Source organism: Podarcis melisellensis, assembly GCF_964234715.1.
Source record: "Podarcis melisellensis genome assembly, chromosome: 10".
Taxonomy (NCBI): domain Eukaryota; kingdom Metazoa; phylum Chordata; class Lepidosauria; order Squamata; family Lacertidae; genus Podarcis; species Podarcis melisellensis.
The window spans coordinates 66,764,770-66,786,400 of NC_138542.1; the positions used below are offsets into that span (position 1 = coordinate 66,764,770).

General features: G+C 49.7%; 1 protein-coding gene across 7 annotated transcripts in view; it reads right to left on the minus strand.

Moving 5' to 3' along the window:
• GATA3 (GATA binding protein 3) overlaps positions 1-21,031 on the minus strand; it is a 74,297-nt gene extending 53,266 nt beyond the window's left edge. For 2 of the 7 annotated variants that reach the window (XM_081927240.1, XM_081927235.1), the window contains exons 1-2: positions 2,085-2,482; positions 1,172-1,855 (exon numbers count right to left, since the gene is read on the minus strand). In XM_081927240.1, the coding sequence (XP_081783366.1) occupies positions 1,172-1,412 (241 nt within the window). In that variant the 5' untranslated portion in view covers positions 1,413-1,855; positions 2,085-2,482. Of the gene's footprint in view, positions 1-1,171; positions 1,856-2,084; positions 2,486-18,210; positions 18,235-20,862 lie in introns of those variants that run through there. The other 5 variants (XM_081927236.1, XM_081927237.1, XM_081927239.1 and 2 more) reach the window with 5 other exon arrangements.
• Between the last annotated feature and the right edge of the window lie 600 nt (positions 21,032-21,631).

Here is a 21,631-nt window from a genome sequence, read left to right on the forward strand (position 1 = left end):
TTGTTTGTTTACACTGAAGCCTGTCTGCTCCGGATCGTGGTTGCGGATGTAATAATGAAGGCGAGGGATTAAAATAGCGGCAGGATCTAAAAGCTAGTCAAATATTTTCAAAGAGCTAAGATCTGCACACACACACACCCCACCTCCCAGCAAAAGGGACACGTTTACTCGGAAACAAGTGTGCAGTGGATTTACTCTTAGGTAAAAGAGCAGGGGACTGGCGCCTCTTAAAAGCGTGGGAATCCTGCAGAAATCCCTGAGGATTTCAAAATGCTTCAGTGTGTGGCTACTAGATAGCCCCTGCTTTTTGCCCAAATGGGCCCTATCCACCACCCAGTTTCCAAGCTGCTTCAAACCCACAAACGTTACAACCTATCCCTAGGCCAACATTTACTCGCAAGTAAGCCTCGCGCTCAGTTCCGTGGGCCTCAGTCCCCGCCGCCCAAGCAAGCATCGGCATTCAGCCTGACGCTGCAAAGCGAGCCATGTCTACTCGGAAGGAAGCGCCGCTGAGTTTTGGTGAGGCTTGCTCCCAGGTTAGCGGCTGCAACCGGGTTGCAATTCAAATCGGATTTGCGTGTGCAAGCCGGTTCCGCGGAGGCCATTGGGACGTTTCTCCTCAAATTATGGGGATTCAGCACATCTTAGGACACGTTTACACGGGAGGAAGGAAATCCCAAGGAAAGCTGGCGCGACCCAGCGCGCGCGTATTGGGGAAGAAAATCCCGTTGAACCAGAAAAAAGGGAGAGTTTTGCTTCCCGAGTAATATTTTTAAAAGCATGCTACAGGATCGGGGCAGCAGGGAGCACTTTCCACGCGGGGAGCGTGGCTGGTTTGCAAAGAGGCCCAGAGCTCATCCTCTTCCACCAGGACAAGGCCGAGCCTGAGCGAGAGACACAGACCTGGTATTTCCCAGAAACGATCCTCTCTCTTGTCAGTTGCTAATGGCTTTTGGGCTTGCATTAAATCAGCAGTTCAGAAGACCAAGCATGCAGAAAGAGCAGAGACTGAGAGCGCGCCAGCTTTTCTCTGCCTAGTTTCCGGGGCTCATCGCTGGCTGTCAAAATGTAGCAGTTGTTGGAGGGAAGGCAGAGAGAGAAAGCAAAGCGAGAGGAGGGGAGAAGCGGGTCGGTCGCCCTCCCTGGGATCTGCTAGGATCCTGGCACTCACCGTGATGGGCCGGGGGGTAGCGCTGCACCGTCGCCCGAACCGAGTTGCTGTAATACGGAGAGACGTGGTTGCCTTGCCCGTCGATGTTAAAAAGTACATCCACTTCCTCCGCCAGAGGATACTGCGTGGGATCCATGTAGGAATGGCCCAGTCCGGGGTGGTGGGAGTCCGGGTGCTGCCCGTTGAGGACGGCCGGGTGGTGGTGGCTTACCCACCGGGGCTGATCCGTGCTTACTTCCATCCTGTTCTCACGATCAGTGGCGGCTGGGTTTGGGTTGGTCGGTTGCAACAAAGGTTTTTTTTCTGGCCTCTCTCGCTTCCCCTCTCTCTCACACACACACCAGTGCAAAAAAAAATTTTTTTTTTCTTTTAATGGAGCGGGGGGGGGGGAGAGACAACGAGCTGGGGAAATAACTTTTTACAAATGCCAACACCTGAATTAATTAAACACACACACAAAAAAAAAAAAGTTCGTCAAAGTGAGTCGCCCGAAGGACTGGAGAGAGGGAGAGATTTGGAAAATGTCTAGGTGCAGGGAAAAGGTGTTGCTTAAATAACCGTCCCCCCCAAAATGGGTGGGGGTGGCTGGAGAGAGAGGGGGGGCCGGGAGAGCCTGCAGAGCAACGAGAGGCAAGAGGAGTTTTCCTCTCCTCGGAGAGATCTTGCCTGCCTTGGGTCGATCACCTGTAATGGAAGGGGGGACAAAAGGAGAGAGAGAAAGAGAGAAAGGAGGAGGGGGGAGAGAGAAAAAACTTGGTTAAAAAAACTTTTAAAACACTGGATTATTTTTTTCATTTACGCGCGCAGAAAATGCGCCCCCCGCCCCAAAGAGATCTCTGCAAAAGTCCACCTCCTGTGCCTCTCTTATCTCTCCCCCCCCCCCCCGCTTTTCAAACAAGTCTTCGCGACTCACCTATCCGCCCAGCGAAGGCACCATCTCGCTTCTTTCTCTTTCGATCTCCGCAGCCTCGCGGGGAAATTGGCCGCAGGGATCCCTGAGCGCTCAGCCTGCGCTGCCGTGCTGTCCTACCCTCTCGCCTCTCTCCCCCTCTCAGGTTTAAAAAGAAAGAAAGAAAGAAATACACCGTCTCCCGCACAGTCTCCCGTTTGGAAATTTCACCTGCAGAAGCGGCGGTGAGAAGTTCGCTTTTGTTTTATTCTTGTATTGATTTTCTGGTTTGTTGGAGAGATTACTTTTCCCCTCTCCTCGCCTTCCTTTCCCCCCCTCTTTTTTTAGCTTGTTTTGGAGTGCGTTGGTTGGTGGGGGCTGCTTTTTGCGGCGGGGAGCATCTCTCCTCCTCTTCCTCCCCCCTTTTAAAAATCAGCAAACGTTGCCCCCCCAAAAAAAGAAAAAACTTGGCGGATGTTTTAAAATGCTATTTCTAAGAGCATACTGAAGAAACAAGAAAGGGAGGAGAAACTACGGGGTGCGAGGAGCCCGAAAAGGAAGGAAGGAAGGAAGACAAGAAAGAAAGAAAAAAAATGAATACAGAAGCACCCTCGGAAAAGTTGCGCGAAAACAGCCGGGGAGAACTTGATCGGCTCAAATTGTCCTCCTCATTTCACTCCACCTCTCGCCTGCCCGCCTGCCCTCCCCCCCTTCCTTCCTTCCTTTCCTCTCTCTCTCTTTTGCTTTTCTTTTTTCTTTTTTTCTTTTTAAAGAGAAGGCATTATTTCTGAAAGAACCAGGATGGCGCCAGCCGGCTCAGTATCCACAGACAGCTGCGGCGAGACAGAACTTAAGGAGGTTCCAGTGTCATCAGCAGGGAGGGGGTGGAGTCTGTCCCTGTACGAGGAGGGACAGGGGGACGGGCAGGGAGGGGGGAAAGGAAGAAAGCGAACTAGGGCTGATCCCTTCCCCTCCTCTTCCTCCTCCCCCCCAAAAAAGAAAACACACCTCTCCTCCACCCACGCGTACCGGAGCCGGAAAGAAATAAACTCATTTTGAGGGCGAGGGAGAAAGGCTTAACCATCTCAAGTTTGAGTTCCTATAAGTTGATGATTTGGGGGGTGGAGGGAGGAATCAGCCCTCTATTATTATTATTAATGATTTTTATTTTATTGGATCATCCTTTCAGAGGAAGGACTGGGCACCATATAATGTAAGGACGCTGAACTGGGTGGCTGTTTATATTGTGATACGAGTTAGCCTCTATTTCTGAGCAGATGAAAGTGAGTGAAGACGGGCGAATTTAGTACTTCGTGAGCTGTCCACACGCAAAACAAAGCGGGTGCGTGTGAGAGTTGATCAGCTCAAGCTAGCCCTAGCGTGCTTTGGCAAACGGAGAAAGGTAATATTTAAAATAATGGCGAGTTCGACTTTAGCAAGTAAGGAGAGATTACACGTGTTTTCTTCCCCCGTTCGCGGTCTGCCGAGAATGAAACGGCAAGGGGCGAGCCTCTTTCAGGAGCACAAAACTGAGGAAATATCAGTGTAATCCCTGGAGGAAGCTGAGTTTAGGGTTCTTGCTGGCAGGTGAAAAGGAGCCACTGGGAGAAAGTCTGAAAGTGGGGGAGTTAGGGGTGGATTTGACTTGTGGACTTCAGTTCTCAAAGCCATTAACTGCCCCATAATAATCCGGCGTCGGTCCGAAGAGGCGAGGGATGAGTCGTATGCGAGGCTTCGGCCCCTGAGCTCCTCCACGGGCCACTTGGCTTGCGAAAATGAAAGGGGCCGGAGGAGAAAGGAAGGGGTACCTTCGGAGCCAATCAGGACGCAGCAAGAGCCGTCTGCTGGCCAAAGGCGTCAGCGATTGGCTGCTCGCCTCGCGTTCGAACTTTTAACTACTCTCTCAACGTTCTCTCCATTGAGCCATTGCATCCCCTAGTGGTTCATTCAGAGTCAAGAACCCGGAGGAGCTATTTTCGCCCTGAGCATTTATTTTGAAGGGTGGTTTGTTCTCTTTGAAAGCGCAACAAGTTGCATCGTCTTCCTTTCCGGGCTCCCCCACCCCGGCTTCACCGGTCTTCCCTTTCTCCTATTTGCCCAGACCTTGCAATGCAATAAATTGGGTTGAATTGAGGAAAATCAAACTGTTGCTGGGAAGAATTAGGCAAGTGTTTAAAATATGCGCAAGGGACCCGAGTATTGGCTTTGTTTCTGAAATGCTAATAAGTTGCATTTTTAAATATATATAGAGAGAGAGAGAGCTCTGTTAATTGTGGTCATTGTCCCTGTACTGGACGTTGTTTGTTTGATTTTAATGTAAAAAGAAAAAGTGTGTGTGGATAAGACACACACTGAGAGGGAGAGATCTCCTAATGCTGTATTGCAGTCCCTTCGCAGGATCTACTACCCACTTAAGCGAAAGCATTTGGTTTCACGAGTGTTAATGTAGGCCGAGAGTAAGCGTGCTTACTCACAGAGGGCAGCCCCACTTGAACTTAATGTGTTTTGCCTGTGCGTAAATGCGCAGAGGATGGTAGTCTCCACGCCTTTGGAAGTCTATGGAAGTTCCACCAAAGTTATTACTACATCAGTTTTAAGTTACGTGTGCGGGGAGATGGTCCTAATGTTTCAGCTTAATTGGTTTGTGGATCGGGTTCAAGGATTTATTTCCCCTTTTTTTTCTTTTTGCCTTCACTGACAGATTTGCATCTCCAGTCTGTTTTGATGATCAGAGATGTCTAGGAGTTGCTTGGGGCGTAATTTAACACTTTCCTAACCAAAAAGGGGGGGGGGATCCCTTCTTTGAGCGCAGCTACCAGTAATCCTCAGGCGCCGACAGGGCAGACCCAAATCTTCCCGACGCTCAGCCACTGACTCCGGATTGAGGCTACGATCCTATGCACCCTTGATAGCAGCGAGTCCCCTTGAATACAGTGGGGCTTACTTCGGAGTAAGAATCGCAATGGGTGGCATTCAACTAACTTTTACTCAGAGCCGACCCGTTTGATATTAATGGACCGAATTTAGGCGTGTTAATTAATTTCAATGGGTCTACTCAGAGTAAAGCTTAGAATAATTTCGCCCCATGGTTTGTAGATCGCAGCCCGGAAACGTACAAATAATGCCCACTTTAAAATATAATTTTAAAAAACTTTAGAGCAAGCAGGAATCCGCGATTAGTGTCATTAAACATGTTTGTCGCCTGCCTAAAGACGACCTGAATTATTGTTGTTGTTTATCCATTCCGAAAGTAAGGGCCCAATTCTATATATGTGTCTCCTTTGCTAACTGTTTGTGGCAGTTAAAAGAGCCTTAACATTTTTGCCTCATTCACAGTTGCGAGATTCCTGCATGAATCGGAACTGCACTGTGGAAAAAAAATCTGTCCAGACCATTTCACGTGAATCTCTAACTATAACTGACACAGAAAGGTCGGTGGATGGGGTTATTTTTTTCTGGAGGAAGGGAGACACCTTCCCTTCAAAAAAAAATTTGACCCAGTGCTCTCCCGCGATTTAGGCTGCGATTCTAACCCCTGGGGAGTAAATTCAGTTGAATTCAATAGGACATATCTGCCTGGTTAGGATGGTTAGCATTGCGTTTTTATTATTATTATTAAAAACAGGAGTAATGAGGAAAAGAAAGAGTAAAAAGTCCCTAGCTGCAGGCGCAGAGGAATTTTGTCCCAACTAAATGATTAAATGAAAAGTATATAAAGTCCTGATTTTCCTGATTTTTGTTCATCCCCACTTGGTATTTGGTGGGGCGCCTGAAGTGAACTTTCGACGCATACTCTCTTGGGACACTTAAAATATTAATTGTAATGGTTTTTAAAAAGGTAAGACGATTAAAAATGTTGAGCTTTGGTCACTTTTAAAAGTATTCCAGGCAAAATGTAAATGGCTCACCCCCGTGTCCTTATTCAGAAGCCTCGGTTTGTATTAGATAAAACAGGGAAAGAATAGTTTTGTTTGAAGAAGGTCCCAAGCTCTGCATAATATCAGCTTCTGGGGAGGGGAGGGCTTTTTGGGGTGGTGTTATTCGCCACCTTCTCCCTCCCAAATAAGATTTAGGATGCCTGGGACCAAGGCTGCGTACGCAGCATAATTTAAAGCATATGACTGCCCTCCAAGAATCCTGGGAACTATAGTTTGCTAAGGGTGCTGTGGATTATAGCTCTGTGCGAGGGCAAACTACAGTTCCCCCGGTGTTCCTGGGGTGGGGGGAGATTATGTGTTTTAAATGCATAGTGTGTACGCACTCTCAGCCTAGCCTGCCTCGCAAAATTGTTTTGAGGATCAAGGGCGGCGCATTCTGCGCGCGCTGGAGAAAAGACGTAGCAGGAAAAGGCAATGAACTAACAGCCCTGTTAGGTGGGACATCATCAACATCATCATCATCATCATCATCATTATTATTATTATTATTATTATTATTATTATTATTATTATTATTATTGCTACTCTTCAGGAGCTCTTCAGTGGGTATGTGGATTCGAATCCAGAACCTCTTAGCCACCGCAGCAACGGAGGAAACCTGGAGCGACCGTGCCTGCTGCTGTAAAGGTGGGGGGTTTATTGCGAATCTCTCCTCTTCTCCCTCCCCTCTTGGTAACTGGATTGACCGGTTGTAATTGGGAGGCTGCTCTGCCGAAGGCCCCTTTCCTAGGCCAGCCTGGCCGACGCCACTGGGGGCTGACGTCACGGCCATTGTGCCTATCCGGGAGGGGCCAAAGGAGCGTGACCGGGGTGGGGAGGGCGGAAATAGAAGGAGCCGTTCAGTGCAGTCCCGCTATGGTTCCCAGCACTGGATACACGTGTAAGAGGGATTCCTCGTACAGACGTTACACTACCCTCGCCACACCGGGTCAGAATGTTGTTTGGATCATCCGGGATTCTACAAGCTTGGGAAGAAGTCCTTTAAATGATGCAATTAGAAAGAAAAGTGGGAAGGTTGGAGAGTAGCTGAGGTCTGCCTGGGAATCCTCTTTCCCCCCAGTGTTTACACACACAGAAGGCCCACTGAGTTCAATTATGCTTCCGCGGTGTAAGGGGTGCCATGCGGAATGGTGACAGTCTGGGCAGCCAGGGTGGTGCAATGATTAGGGTGCTGGACTAGGACCCGGGAGTTCTGGGTTCAAATCCCCCACTCGGCCGCGAAGATCCCTGGGTGGCCTTGAACCAGTCGCTCACTCTCCGCCTAACCTACCCCACAGTGTTGATGGGGGGATAACAGCGGGGGAAAGTATCTGCGCCACCTTGAGCAACTTGGAGAAACAGGGGGATACAAAGGAAATAAATAAATAAGGCACTCTGCACGTGCTCAGAAGGGGACCACTGGGAGACCCAAGAGAATGGAAGGGAAGTTGGCAAGACCATCGTATTCATTTCCGACCTCTAAAAGCTGTAGCCCTGCACGACATCAGTCATATATACATTTATTTGATGTTTATTTTGGCGCCCAGGCGCAAGGGCATTGAGCACCATTCGAAGGGATGCAGATTGAGGAGATACTCTTTGCGTAGAAGTAAATCCCGTTGAGTTCAGTACGGTTTACTTCTAAGTAAGGCAGTGCGCTGCAAAAAGTGTGGTTTGTTTTCCTCCAGGTGGCTAAAGGTAGGACCAGAATAGATCTGTTGACCAGGCAAACCGAATGCGTTTCCCAGGCTATTAACATAATTGCATTTATTCTATGTGGCTTGAGTTGGGCGGACGTCCATGGAACTCCTCTAGAGTAAGACGGTTTGAAAATTCCCGCGCGCTGCAGATGAGAGAGAGAGACTCTAAATTCAGTAAGACTGACTCCCAGGCGAACCTTTCTAGGTATATACAGCGAAGAGAAGGCCAAATTAACGCGAAGTGGCGCCCCAAATTTCTCCACATAAATGTTATTCAGGGGAAACTTCTCAACATATATAAACTAGATTCAATCCGACCAAGTTTCTGACTTAGTCTACTACGGAATAAGCGCACATGGAGGTTTAGTTTTGTTTGGGAATCCTACCCCGCTTTCCTAAGCGCGGAGAAGACGCAGTCGCGCGCTCTTCTCCAAATGCGAGCAAAAATCGGTTTGCAGAAAGACATCCGCATTTTTACTCAGGAGTAAGTAAGGTCGGTGGGAGTGGGGTTTTCTGTCAAAGGAGCGCGTGTAGAACTGCCGCCTCCGAGTGATTATTCATCACTCACAGACGCACCTTTTTTCCATTAGAGAAAGGCGAAGCTTGCCAAATCTTCCGGAGTTCCGAGGGGAATTCCCTTTTTCTCGAGGGGCATTTTTCCTGCACAAAGACTCACCCGTAACTTCTCCAAAACCTCTCCCCTGCCCGTCCCTACACGGTAGCCTGAGCCACCGAAACTGAACCGGTCGATTTAAAAAGCAAACGCGACGATCTCAGTCTCCTCTCGGCTTTCGGGGAGATTCCCTTGCCAATGGGATTCACTTCGAAGCAAGCCTAGGAGTGTCTAATGAGTTGGGATTTAGTTTGGTCGTCCCGTCCCCACCGCCAGGAAGGCTACAAATCTGGATACACGCCTTGCGGAGTGGCGTGGGAGCCTGCCTTATCCAACTCAATGGGACTTACTTGCGAGCAAACGCGCAAAGAAAGATGGGAAGGGATGGGGTCCATAGGAGCCAACTCCTAGGGGCCGTGGGGACTTCGGCCCCCACAATAAAATATTTGAGAGGACCGCCCTCCCCCCAAGTTGATCGACATTGCCATTCAAATGGTGCGTGTGCGTTGTGTCATGTGATCGGTTGTGCGGGGCAGGGCTTACCTGGGTCCCCACAATATTTTATTCAAGTTGGGATCTCTGATGGGGCCCTAAGATCGGCTTAAAGCAGATCCGGAGTGGTCCATCCTGGGCACTTTCACTAAATTCGAATTCTAAACGGCGCGCTCTGGAGCGAATTAATCTCCCACTATCCTTCCCTTTGCGTCGCCAGCCAAAGCTGTTCCTCTATCCTTCATTTGGCTACGGGCCCTCTCTCTCTCTCTCCCTCTCTCTCTCTGCGCTCTACTCCTCTTCTTTCCCCTCGCCTTGGCTTTCCACCGCGTTCTCAGCTGGAAAAGATCGACCAAGTGCGGGCCGGGATCTCAGGCACACGCCCCTCACCTTCAAATCGAATTAAACGCCCCTCGCCCCCCATCCCCGTCTCCTCCTCCTCGTCTCCCCCTCTCCCTCTCCTTCTCCAAACTGGTTGCTTTGCTAATTGCTCCCAACAATGAGCTCCTATTAGGGCAAAACTGTCAATTAAAGCCCCTGCTGGCGGAGCAGGGAGGAGAAGCGAGAGGCCGAATTTCCAGCTGGCAGAGAAGAAGGAGCCGGAGGAAGCCAGGCGAAGCTGAGCCCGAAGCGAAACCGAGGATAAATGGGGCACTGTTTGTGAAAAAGGGTCGCGCACGCTCTCCCGGCTTCTCTCGGGCTGCAGACGCACTAAACACTTAAAGCACATGGCTTTCCCCCATCCTAAGAATCCTGGGAACTGTAGTTTGTTCAGGGTGCTGGGAATTGTAGTTCCGTGGTGGGTGAACTACGGTTCCCAGGGTTCTTTGGGTGGGGAATGCTGTAAGCGTGTGGTGCATGTTCACCTACTGGCTCTCAGATGGAGAGTCCTGTTCATTCCGAAGCGAAACGCAATTCTGCTAAGTGGAGCGGGCAGTGCGGTGTAGTGGTTGGAGGAGGCGAGCAGAGTTGAGATTCGCCCTAGGCTCTGCGGTAAACTGGGCCAGTCGCTCTTCTGCCTCACAAGGTTGTTGTGAAGAAAAAGTAGGCTTTGGCTGGTAGCTTCTGACATCTCTTTTGCTTCCATAACCCACCCACCTTAAGCCTTCATTCTCATTACTTCGGAGTAATGACCACGGTCAGAGTTCAGGAATGGAGGGGGCCATTCGAACGTGAACAAATAAATTTAAAACATTTTAGCGCACCCCCTTAATTCCGCGGGAAGAGTTTGTTTTGGTCTGAAATATTCCGTGTCAAGTAGGTAGATACCCACCAGATAATGCCAAGGTAGGTTCATCAAAACTGAAATTCTGGAGGTGCGATCTTATTACAGTACTTGGAAGCAAGCTTAACTGAACTCAATGGGACTGTCTTCTGAGTAGAGATGCGTAGGATCGCTCCCTAAACTTCTAATCCTAAGAACTTTCTCCTGAACCAAATTAAACTCACTTCCCAGAAAGCACATCTGCTTCGGAGACTGCAAACAAATTTTAGTGTAACAAAATCAGGCGAGCGGAAGTGCCTGTTTATTTGCGCATAGTCTGATCCTGAAGAGAACAGTTTCTGGAAGAAAGTCCCATTGACTTCAATGCAGTTTACTTCTACTTTCAAACACAAGCAACCATCCGGGTCGTTGCACCAAAACGAGGTCCACAAGCCACAGTATCTTTCGTTTACCAGACACCTGACCTCCACTGAACTCTCCTGCTCCGTCCTGCGCGGATCAGGTCCTAAAGTTCTCTCACGCCAAAGTTTTCAAACCGAAAAGATCCGCAGTGGACACCATGAGGAGCCCCGGTTTTCCCAGCCAATAACTACACAGATGACCACAACATGACACAGAGATATTGCTCCCTGTTCCCTACCAACACACACACACAAACACACAGGGGAACCTGATTCGCTCGATAGTCCCGAGATCTTGCCCCTAAAATCTTTATTTTTAAAAACCCACACAAAAATCAAACAAAATCGATGAACATTTCTAGCTGAACAGCTGCATCAACTTTTTGAGATTGCAAAACGACCAATTCCTGCTATAACCGAAGACCTCTTTTAAAAAATGGGGGGGAAACCCTTATTTCACTATACCCGGGCATTTTAAAGATACTGTTTAGCAACATAAAAGGCCTTCTCCTACTTGGTTCTGCGTGGGTGGTAGTTGCGTGCTTGTTAGTTTAAATATATATATATAATTATTTCCGTCTTGCTCTGCATAGTACGTTTCTGCAGTTTTCAATAATTAAAATTTATGGGAGTTTTGTCACGAAAACTTCGTTAAAGATGTGCAGTATTTTATTTTTTAAGAATCTCGGGGCAGCAACTGCAGGAGCCGGGTGTGTGATGCTGATTCATTCAAATAAATAGGTTGTCCACGGACTTCAGTGGAAGGAGGATATTCCAGGTCTGAGGGAGGGGGTGGTTTACACATTCCAGTCTGAGTGTACTCCGAATTACAGTACTTGATCCAGAATCAATACTACTGGGGGGGGGGGCTAATTTAATGCAGGTCAGTTAGCCGGGGGCATTTCCTTAACTCTCGTTTACATTTCACCACCATGCCAAAAGTCATAGGATCGCAAGATTTGGGACCCCAAGGGTCATCTAGTCCAACCCCCTGCAATACCGGAATTTAAGGAAAGTCGGAATTTCTGCCCCTTCCCTTTCTTACACAGATCCAATGTCTTCATGCTCACTAGTGATGCATCAGCAGTTATTCCTTATTCACTAATCCGGGATAAAACAATGTGCCAGGACCTCGGGCAATCTCTAAGGGTGTGTGTGATTTATTCGTGAATTAAATGGGGGGGGGGGTGATCTATGCTTATACTAGCCAGTGTGAGTAGCGCTGCAATCCTACCCCACTTAACCAGGGAGGGCGAGCCCCACTGATTTCAATGAGCTTGACTTCTGATTAGCTAAGAAGATGGCTCAGCAAGAAAGCGAGCGGCGCGCACTGCGATCCTATCCGCGTCTCCTCGCAAGTAAAGTCCCAACAGGCCCAATGGGACTTGCTCCCGAGTTAAGTGTGTATAGGACTGTAGCATTGAGCATGTATCTGAAGAAGTGTGCATGCACACGAAAGCTCATACCAATAACTAGCTTAGTTGGTCTCTAAGGTGCTACTGGAAGGAATTTTGTTTGTTTGTTTGTTTGTTTGTTTGTTTGTTTGTTTGTTTTGTTTCGACTACGGCAGACCAACACGGCTACCGACCTGTAACTAGCACTGAGCATGTTAAAGAAGAAACATGCCCCCCCCGGAGGAGGGGCCGGATCTAGTGTGATCAGGTAGCTAACAAAAGAATGTGATTCTGTTTATCACGAGCCAAGGTAGTAGACCAGTAAGGCATCTATTCTGACGGACAGCAGCTTTCAAAAGGAAGGGGGGTGTTATATTCCAGTCGCTTCCTCGGCCCTTGGGATCCTGTAGGTGGAGAGGGCGGGGTTGAACCTGCGGCCTTCTGCATGCCCAGCACGTGTCCTTCATTCAAGCATGGGTAGGTATTGGCAAAGGGGTCCCAAAGAACTCGGGACTAGCTGACAGAGAGCAAAACCGCCTGGCCTCTCCGAGTTCCTCTGTGACCTTCTAGATTACTGGCACCTGGTCTGAATTTCCCTGTCTCCTTGCTGGGGGAGAAAGGAGGGGGGTCGGAGAGCACACACACACACACGCAACACACACACACACTTCATCCCGTCGCCGAACTGCTTTTAGCCCGCATACAATTGACTGGAATAGGATTATGTTACGTTTACTGGGCTGGGATTTGACAGGGAAAGGAGCGCTGCGCAGGTAAAGCTGTGTAAACAGCCCCGAGCGAGGCATCGGAGGGTTATGGAAGGGACACGGCCCAGGGCTGAGATCTGAAGGCTTCTCTTCTCCCAGCCCCCAGCCCCCACCCCATCGCAAAGCAACTCGGGTTCCCCGGGAGTGGGAGGATTCGGGGACAACTTTTGCTGCGCGCGGGGGTCGGGAGAAAAGGGCGCGTCGCTTCTTCCTTGCCAAAAGCAGCTGGACGGCGCACGCTTCCCTGGCCCTGGCGAAGACAGACGTGAGACACAACAATCTCTGCAAAAGCAACCCAAACAGGCGAGCCCTGAATCCCTGTCCGCGGGGGGGGGGGGGGCAAAAGGCAGCAGTTGTTCAGCGCCCGAAACGTCGAACAAAACTAAACACCCGAAAGGGGAAGAGGGGGGGGGGTCGCCCTTCCGCGCACCCTGGTGAGCTCTGCAAGCCTGGACCGAGGATTTCGTCTCAGCCGCGCGATCCTTACGCAGGAGTCACACCAAGCGAGCCTGACACTGCCTGACTAACGCAAAAGAAGCAAGTCCTATTGAATTCAATGGGGAGGGGGGGGGCTATTCTCAGGTAAGCTTGGCTGGGATTGCTGCCTGCCTGCCTGCCCTGTGGAGGCGCTGACACCCCTAGACCAGCCCTGCTCGGTGGTGCCGGCCATCAAGGAAACAGCAGCTTTTCAAAGTTTCAAAAGAGCATCAGCCTCATGGATCTCAGGCATGGCAAAGGAGAGCGGTTCGAGCACGTGCTCCGGTGCTTCCATTGAACTCAACGGGACTTTGCAGATGCTTAATTCAGGATGCAAGGCTGCCCCCCCCCCCCCGTCTGAGCGCGGAGAGAGGATAACCCCTTCACCGCTTTCAACTTGGCTTGCCCTTCGTTCTCCTTGGTTTTCTGGCGCTTTTGCCTATAACGTTTTCCCCCTCCCTCTTTCTCTTTTTTTTCTTTCTTTCTTTCTTTCTTTCTTTCTTTCTTTCTTTCTTTCTTTCTCTTTCTCTCTTTCTCTCTTTCTCTCTTTCTCTCTTTTCTTTCTCTCTCTCTTTCTCTCTCTCTCTCTTTCTCTCTCTCTTTCTCTCTCTCTCTCTTTCTTCCTTCCTTCCTTCCTTAGCTTTCCTTCTCTTTCTTTCTTTCTTTCCTTCTTTCTTTCTTTCTTTCTTTCTTTCTTTCTTTCTTTCTTTCTTTCTTTCTTCATTCTCTCTCCATTCTCAGCCTGGAAAGCACCAAGCCTGACGGGTCAAAAGCTGGAAATTCGTGCGTATCGCAGGGAGAAAAAGAGGGAGCGAAATAACGCCTCAGCATCCGATCGTGTCGATTCGGATGATCTTCCTCCACCGCCACCGACGGGGTGGCCAGCTTCCCTCTGAAGATCCGGAGAGATCGGGAGAGACGTGGGAGGGGGAGGGGTCCGGCGAGACCCTCTTTCAGACCTCTAGAAGTCTGACTCCTGGAATAAAATTTGGGGAGAGGCCCATTTGAGAAGGGGGCAGATGGTTGGTGAGTAGGAAGGAGGCCTGAAGAAAAATATCTACATTCTCTCTTTTCTTTTCTTTTCTTTCCTCTCCACCATTCCCCCTCCCCCCCCAAAAAAAATCATTTTCTGAAATTAAAAAATCCGCTGCCTTCAGGACAGTTTAAAAAGTAAGCAAAAGTGAGATACGGGAGACTCAAACCGGCTCCACCAGTCCAGGAAGCGACCCTTCCCCCTTCTACATTCCCAAGAGAGCGAAAGAAGACGATGCGGAAAAAGGGGGAGTCGAAAAGTAAGAAACAAGCTCCTCGCAAGCCACGCTTAGGGGGGCTTTTTTAAAAAGGGGGGGTTTAAATTTTCTAGAATCTGCGCGGGGATCTCCCTTCGCCCCCGCGCATCCCCACGCAAACGGCAAGGCTGCCTAGGATCCAGTCAGTTTCAGCTTTGGATCTAGTTAAGTTTCACTTTCTCCGCTGGGAGCCAGGAAGATCCCACAAGATTTCCTGGTGAATGGAGTGTGCGCGGCGTCGGGGGTGGAGGGTTTAAGCGAGCCACAACCATCACCACATCAACTCGCTCCTTCCCCACCCCCTGCAAACACGCAGACCAGCTTGCAAGTCAACAGATACACACTTTGGGCACCTTGTTGCCCTCCCTCCACAAGAGCCCCCTCCCAAAAGAACAAATACCCCTGCGCGCTTGTTCGCTTGCTTGCTTGCTTGTTTGTGTCCACACGGTGGTGTGCACGCGCACTTGAACAAACCGCGGGTAGAGAGGTGGTGGTGAAATCTCTCTCACACACACACCGACACAAAGTGCTTCTCTCTGCCGGCCTCTCGCGCGCGCTCCCCCCCCCCCCTCTTAGCAGTAGGTGTTTAAAAAGAAATTCGTCAGAAAGGCTCTCTCTATTGAAACCTACAATCCTGGGCCCATTCGCTCAAGCTTCTAAGTAGACGTGTCTAAGGATCCGGAGATGTCTTTAGAAACGTGCAGTTCTGGGAAATATAACCGGCGCAAGATAAAGATCCTGTCTTTCCCCGCGTTGATTTTAAGGCAATAGATCTCTCAACCTTTCCTCTCCTCAAGACCCCCCGAATTCTTTTTTTAATTCTGACGCCTTTCTTTCAGACCTGCTCTGCGCGAGTGTGGGATGGGGAGTCGTGTCCGCGGGCTCGCTGCCCCGTGTGAATCCGAAGCACTTGTATTTCTTGTTATGAGCTTGAAAGGAGCCAAGAGGAATGCATGGGGGGGGGTGGAAATGCACGGTGGCTGCTTGAATGCAAGGTTTGAGTACCTCTAAGAGCAGCCCTTTGACCCTGCTTGGGAACCCAACTCTGAAGTTGATTTGTTTATGAATGCGTCGGCTCTTAGATAATGGTGTCATGGTGTCAATCAAAATGATACCTTTTAATAATTCCCCCATCCCCCCCACACACCTAGACATTCTCTGGCCTCTAGAATAGTACATGAAGGGCCTGTGGTTTCTAAGAAGTTTCTGTAACTGAACAAAGAAATTAATCTTGGCCTAATCTTTTAGGCACCTTTCCAGGCCTAAGAGTTTTTTGGGGGGAAGGGGGAGGACCAAGCCCACAAAGGTTTTTGTTGATGTTTCTCTGCTGTTCAGACCTGTCCTGACAAAAACAGAGGGGAGGTGGGGGTTGATGGTGGTACAGGGTACAGTAAATAAGAACCCATGAACCATGTGTGGAGTGAACACATGGTTTTCCCAGGCCTGCAGAAAGATGACAGACAGGAAGGAATTCCTGATTGCTGAATCAGCCTCTTCTCTAGAAATGGATGTGGAAGAAAGGCTGAGCTCTCTCCAATATGAGATGCAAGGTTCTTGGTTTCAGCTGAAGCTCCAGGCCTTCTTGAGAAGTTAGTCATATATCTGGTCTCCATGTTATTGAGCTGATATAAATTTATTCTAAATATCTGGTGAGTGTGCTTGTTTAAGCTATTTAGATAGAGACAGACAGACAGACAGACAGATAGATAGACAGATAGATAGATAGATAGATAGATAGATAGATAGATAGATAGATAGATAGATAGATACTGGCAGATGAGAAAGAGAGAAGATACCGGCTGAGCCAATAAATCCTAGATTCTAATATTGCTCCTGCTATAAATCTCCCAGGTAATAAACAAACCTGTAAACCAAGTCAGTCATCACTTTTATCCTCAGTGTGGACAGGATAGCACCAGCCCACCTAGAGGACTGTTGTGCAGATTGCTCTGGGGATGTAGCTCAGGGTTGAAGAACCTTTGGCCCTCCAGATGTTTGTTGGACCACAACTACCATCATCCCTGATCATTGCTCCATGCCAGCTGGGCCTGGTTAGAACCGTTCCAACAACATCCGCAGGGCCAGAAGTTGCTCATTTTTTATGTAGATGAACACTTTGAATACTAAAGCACTACATACATGCTAAATGTAATTTGGAAATATCTCGGTGTGTCTACCTATGCACACAGAGGGGTGTGGGTGTCTGCACACACATCCATTTAAAACTCTAAATGAAGTCTCTTGGCTGGGTTCATTAGCCGGGAACAAACCTTTGTCAGTAGCATACCTACAACTAACAAAGCACTTAAAAACAAAACAAGATTTCATAGACTTGCTGATTGCTGCCCAAACAGCCCAGTTTGTACTGAACTTGATTGTTATCGACTAATCCCGAATTGCGGATTGCCCTGTAATTTAAAGAATGATTCCTTGAAAACCTTAAGGAATTTCGCATCTATAGGATGATGGTCCACTGTACAGTTTGGAAAGGTCACTGCCGACCTATTGCTTTCCTCTGGGTCTCCCTCTCTCGCTATCTTTTCATTCGGGGGCTTCCTTAGAAAACTGAACAGAGCGATGAGAGGAGGAGCAAAGGAAATACCTTCCCTCTTGCATGGGGTGGGGGGCGTGATGGGTACCGCCGTGATCACTGTCCTGGAATAGCCCCCTTGTTTGAAGTCAGCCGTAGTCAGCCACGGCATTGCCCCACTGAAAATTCACGCACGCACACATTTTTTTCTGGCATCTGAAGCCAATATTTTTTTCGGGGGGGGGGACCCGCTCACTTCTACCGCCATCAATTCTAGAAGCAAAAGGGAGCTGATCATTCGTGTTGCTATTTGGATCAACGGCTTTGGAAAGCCGACGTGAGAAGGAAAGAAAAATCACACGGTGTTGGCTTTCCTTCCAGAGCGAAAAATTGGCCCAGTGACCCAGGACCGGTCAAGGGGGGGTGTAGATTGGCGGCCACAATCATCTTTGCATTGAAATATCTGTGCGCCGGATCCACAGCCTCTCTAGGGTAATGTCAGGCAACCCTGCTGCTCCAGAATCTGTTGGATAACATATTCCAGCGGTTGAACTAGAAGCTCCATTGAGCGCTCGCTCCTGTTTAACTGGGTCGTGAAGTGTGGCGGAACGCTTAGCACGCGGGGTCAAAGACACATCTTTTTCTCGAAAGTGCGTGCCTAATCAAGGTGTGCTTTCGCACACTCACCGGGTCACGGAAGTGTTGGAGAAATCCCGGAGAAAGTGACAGGCGCGCGGGCGATGGAGACGCGCCGCTTCTCGCTGCCCAGAGGAGAAACGGACTCTCGAATCCAAGCAACATCGACGAATATAGCAAGGAGACACCCACCCATAACCCAGCGAAAACGGCTAAGTTGGAAACATAGAGTAATTCGCACTACATAGAACCTCGAGAGCTTAAATCTCTGTGCCCCGCGCGCGCGCGCGCGCACACACACACACACACAGCTGGCATGAACCTCTACACCCCCCACAACACAACGAAGAAACGCACGACCCTCCGGGAAATCGTTCCCCTTCATTTCTGTGGGGTTTGCGCAGAAAGACAAAACTGCCAGATTCTGCCCCAAAGCAATATAGATCGACGCGCGCCCATAAGCGAAGCAAATGCCCAGATGGAAGCTCATTGTGTATCTTTTGGGCACCCCCCAAAAGAGGGGAAAAAAGGCAAAAATGTGTGATCTGGATGCCTGGAAAGCGGATCCATACCCAGAGAACAAGCTACAGAGATGGGGGACTTCTGCAGCTACGTGGAACCGTCTCTTTCTCTGGAACTGTCGCCGTGCGCCGGTGAATTCCGATCTAGCGACCGCAAAAGTCCACAAATGCATCATAAGCACTCCTACCTGGAAGGCCGGTTGCTGAAGTCAGCTTACTTCCAAGGAAAGTATCAGAATACTTATGGCTCCCTCCCCCTCTCCACTCCCCGCTCTGCCTTTTGCGTGGGAGGAAATTCCGTTGATTTATTTTTTTTAATTGACTTCCTTCGAAGTCAGCAACACTCACGATCCGGGTCAATCCGAAAACCCGCGAGGGTCAAGAGACTCGTGAGTACTCGGCTGAACAAACACGCGTGCGACGCGGTCAAGGACGCGCCGAAGTGGGGGGGGGGGTCACTTCTTTCTTAGCCGAAAAATAAAAAAGGCTAGGTGTTTCAAAAAGGAGACGGGGCAGGACAGAGCTAGGAGAAACTGTTCCATTCACACACAGATCTAAGGAAGCCTGTGAATTAAGGGGAGGAACTGCAGCAACACGAGACCCTTGTTCCAGATTAGTCTCGTGGATTTCCACAGCGAAACCAACGAGAAGGATTCGAATTAGAAACAATATATATAGAAAGGGCCACTCCGGTTCTGTCTCGCACGCGCACACCTACCGCTTTGCAAAGGGAGCTCTTTAGCAAATGCGTCAAAATCTTTGCAAACCCGGCAAAGATTTCGCCATCACGGGCATCTCCTCTCTCTCCCACCCACCCACCCCATTTTCAAACAGCGACCTGTCAATTGCGGGTGTGAGAATGCGCAGGAATACGATTGCCGCTTGCTTACGATAAAAGTCTTCCCCACGCGCCTTTTTACGTCAACAAAATGCAGGTTTCTTTGTTTATCCTTTCTCGCGAAGGGAACAAAACACACACACAAAGATTCTCCAACGATCCGAGCTCTGTTCAAAATGAATTTCGTAAAAATTCAGCGAGCCCCACACTCCCGCCGCCCCAGCTCGGATTTTTCGTATCCAGACAAGACTCCTCTCTGTAAATCCGGCTTGACACATTTCAGGGGTCCTTTCCAGATTACCCTTTCAGGTCCACGAATTGAATTGCGGTTATCATTACGCCCAAGGTGGCTCGGTCTCGTGTACCTCGCTCCGTCCCTCCTTTCTTAACGCAACACTGCACTACCTCGCGCAACAGAATCCAGAGGCTAAAACGGCTCCGGAGAAAAGGGTGCCTTTGATACGGGCAGCGCCTGCCAAGGGGCGATTGTTTCTGGATCCACACGGCAAAGGAGGACGCGCCTTTTGAAAGCGGCTGGGACTGAGAGTTTCCATCTCCGGCGTAATTTCTCGGTGGATTCCGTTCCCTTCGCACGCTTCCATGTTTCTATTCCTACGCATATTTATATCCCCGAGCTAGCATTTTAATACAGTTGCAGAGCTTAATTTCTCCGATCCCATTATAAAAAACAAAAACAAAACCCAAATGCATATTTACTACTGGAAGAAGGTGCAGTCGGAATTGTTGATACATGCAGGTGTGTTCAGTATCCTGAGAGTGCCTGGCTGATTGTTTTAAGAAGGAGGACTAGTGATGCCAAATTATTGAATATCCAAAGCGAAGGAAGCTGAATCGGAGCGAGCCCGCAGACGTTATTTGCAGGGCGCCGCAGGTATAAATTGTGGAAGGGATAGCATGGGGGCTTGCAGATTTTACAGCGGATTAAAGAAAGATGGAAAGTAACTGGCGGGACTGCAAAGATGGAGGCAGACAAAGGGGGACCTTGAAAGTGAAATTGACAAGAGACAGGGAGCATTTCCCCCCGATGGTCTAAGCTAGACTCCAATGGAATCTCTTAAGCATGTCTATGGAATCTCTATAGGTATCTTCACGGATACATATAGATTAGGAGGGCGATGCTTTATCTCGATGTTCCAAGCCTAATGAGAAGACATAGGCTAGAGAAGGTATTATGGGCGTTAAATAAGCGTGTATCCTTATTTGATTGAATTAATGTATCGGTGTTTTTCAATTGCTCGCCGCTTCCTAAGGCCGAAGGGAGGGTAGCAGCATTCTCGCATCAATTAAATAAACACTATTTTTTTAAAAAATCAAATAAAAAGAAATCCCCGGCATCCATTTGATTTTATTTCGATGCAAGGACGAAATTATCCCCTTGGGCTGCGCGTTGGATGTCACGCAAGATTATGCATCCCAGATATCGCTCCTGCCTTGGCAGATACCTGCCGGCCATCATTTCACACACACCCCCAAGGAAATGTGGGGTTCCTGAGCGTTCCGCAGGCTTTCTACGAAACGCGGGCCCGTCTCCCGTTTGGATTCTCTCTCTCTTAGAACCAGGGGCGATTTCAGATATTTTGCGTGGACTTGCTCTCCCAGCACCCTCCCTGCTCCACCAGGACCAGCACCACCCCAGTCCGGAGGCTTAGCCACAAGCCGAGTCAGGGCTGTCGAGAAACCTGCAAGAGGTCATCTGATCTCACAGGGGGAAAGTCCGGTTCACCCACCTTCCCAAGTCCCCTTCCAAGGTCACCGAAGAGGGAAGGAGGGATGGGGAGAAAGAGGATGTTGGGGGGGTGGAAATATATCATCCCAGTGCATCTTGAGAAACACTATTTACGGAGCGTTCCGTTCCGTGCAGGCTTGTGAAGGAGATTCTCGACGGGATCCCCCGCCTTGACCCACGTGGAAAACCAGAGACCGCGCAAAGAGGAGAAGCCGAGGGGGAGATAAGGAATGGCTCTCTCTTTTCTGCACTGACCTGGGAACAAGCGCCGAGAGCGATTTATCTTCTCTCGATCTGCTGGAGAGGTGCGCTCAGGAAAAGCAGCCGAGTCCACCCGCGGTTCTTGCCGGTGCCGCCGTCGGGGCCGCGCGCATCGCCGAAGCTGCTGCCAAGCCGAGATCGAGGGATCTGGGTGATCCGCATCCTCCAAGCGCCCAGCCCAAATCTCTCTGACCTCCCTGCTCCTCCTCCCTCCCTCCTCCCTCCTCCTCCTCCTCCTCTTCCTCACCACCGTGCGAGAGAGAGAGAGCAGAGCGCTTCCGGGTTGGAAAGAGGGCAGAGAAAGAGTGAAAGAGACGCAGGAGGGGAGGGGAGGGAGAAAAAGAGGACGGGCGGGTCTTTACGCAGCCACCCCGCGAATCGCAGGTGGGGTTTGGGTTGGGAAGAGGAGGAGGAGGGCGAGGGGAGGGGAGGAGGCTTCTTCGGGAATCGAGTGGAGCTGCATGTGATGTCATGGAATCAACCCGGCCCGGGCCCGCCTGCCGCTGTCGCCTGAAGGATTGACAAAGACAGGCAGGAGTAGCCAGGAAAGCTCGCGGGGGCTTTGGGGAATAACAAATAAAAGAGCCAGGAGCAGAGGGAAGCGTGTGGTCCGTCACAGGGGCTTGGCGTCGGAAGCCTTTGTCATTGACCAAAGTCGACCTGGATCTAAGGCGCATGGTGCGCTTTCTGGAGGGAGAGAGAGGGTCCTCGCCATCAAGCGCGCATTTAGGGAGCAGAGAGCTGACACGGAGACATCCCCGCA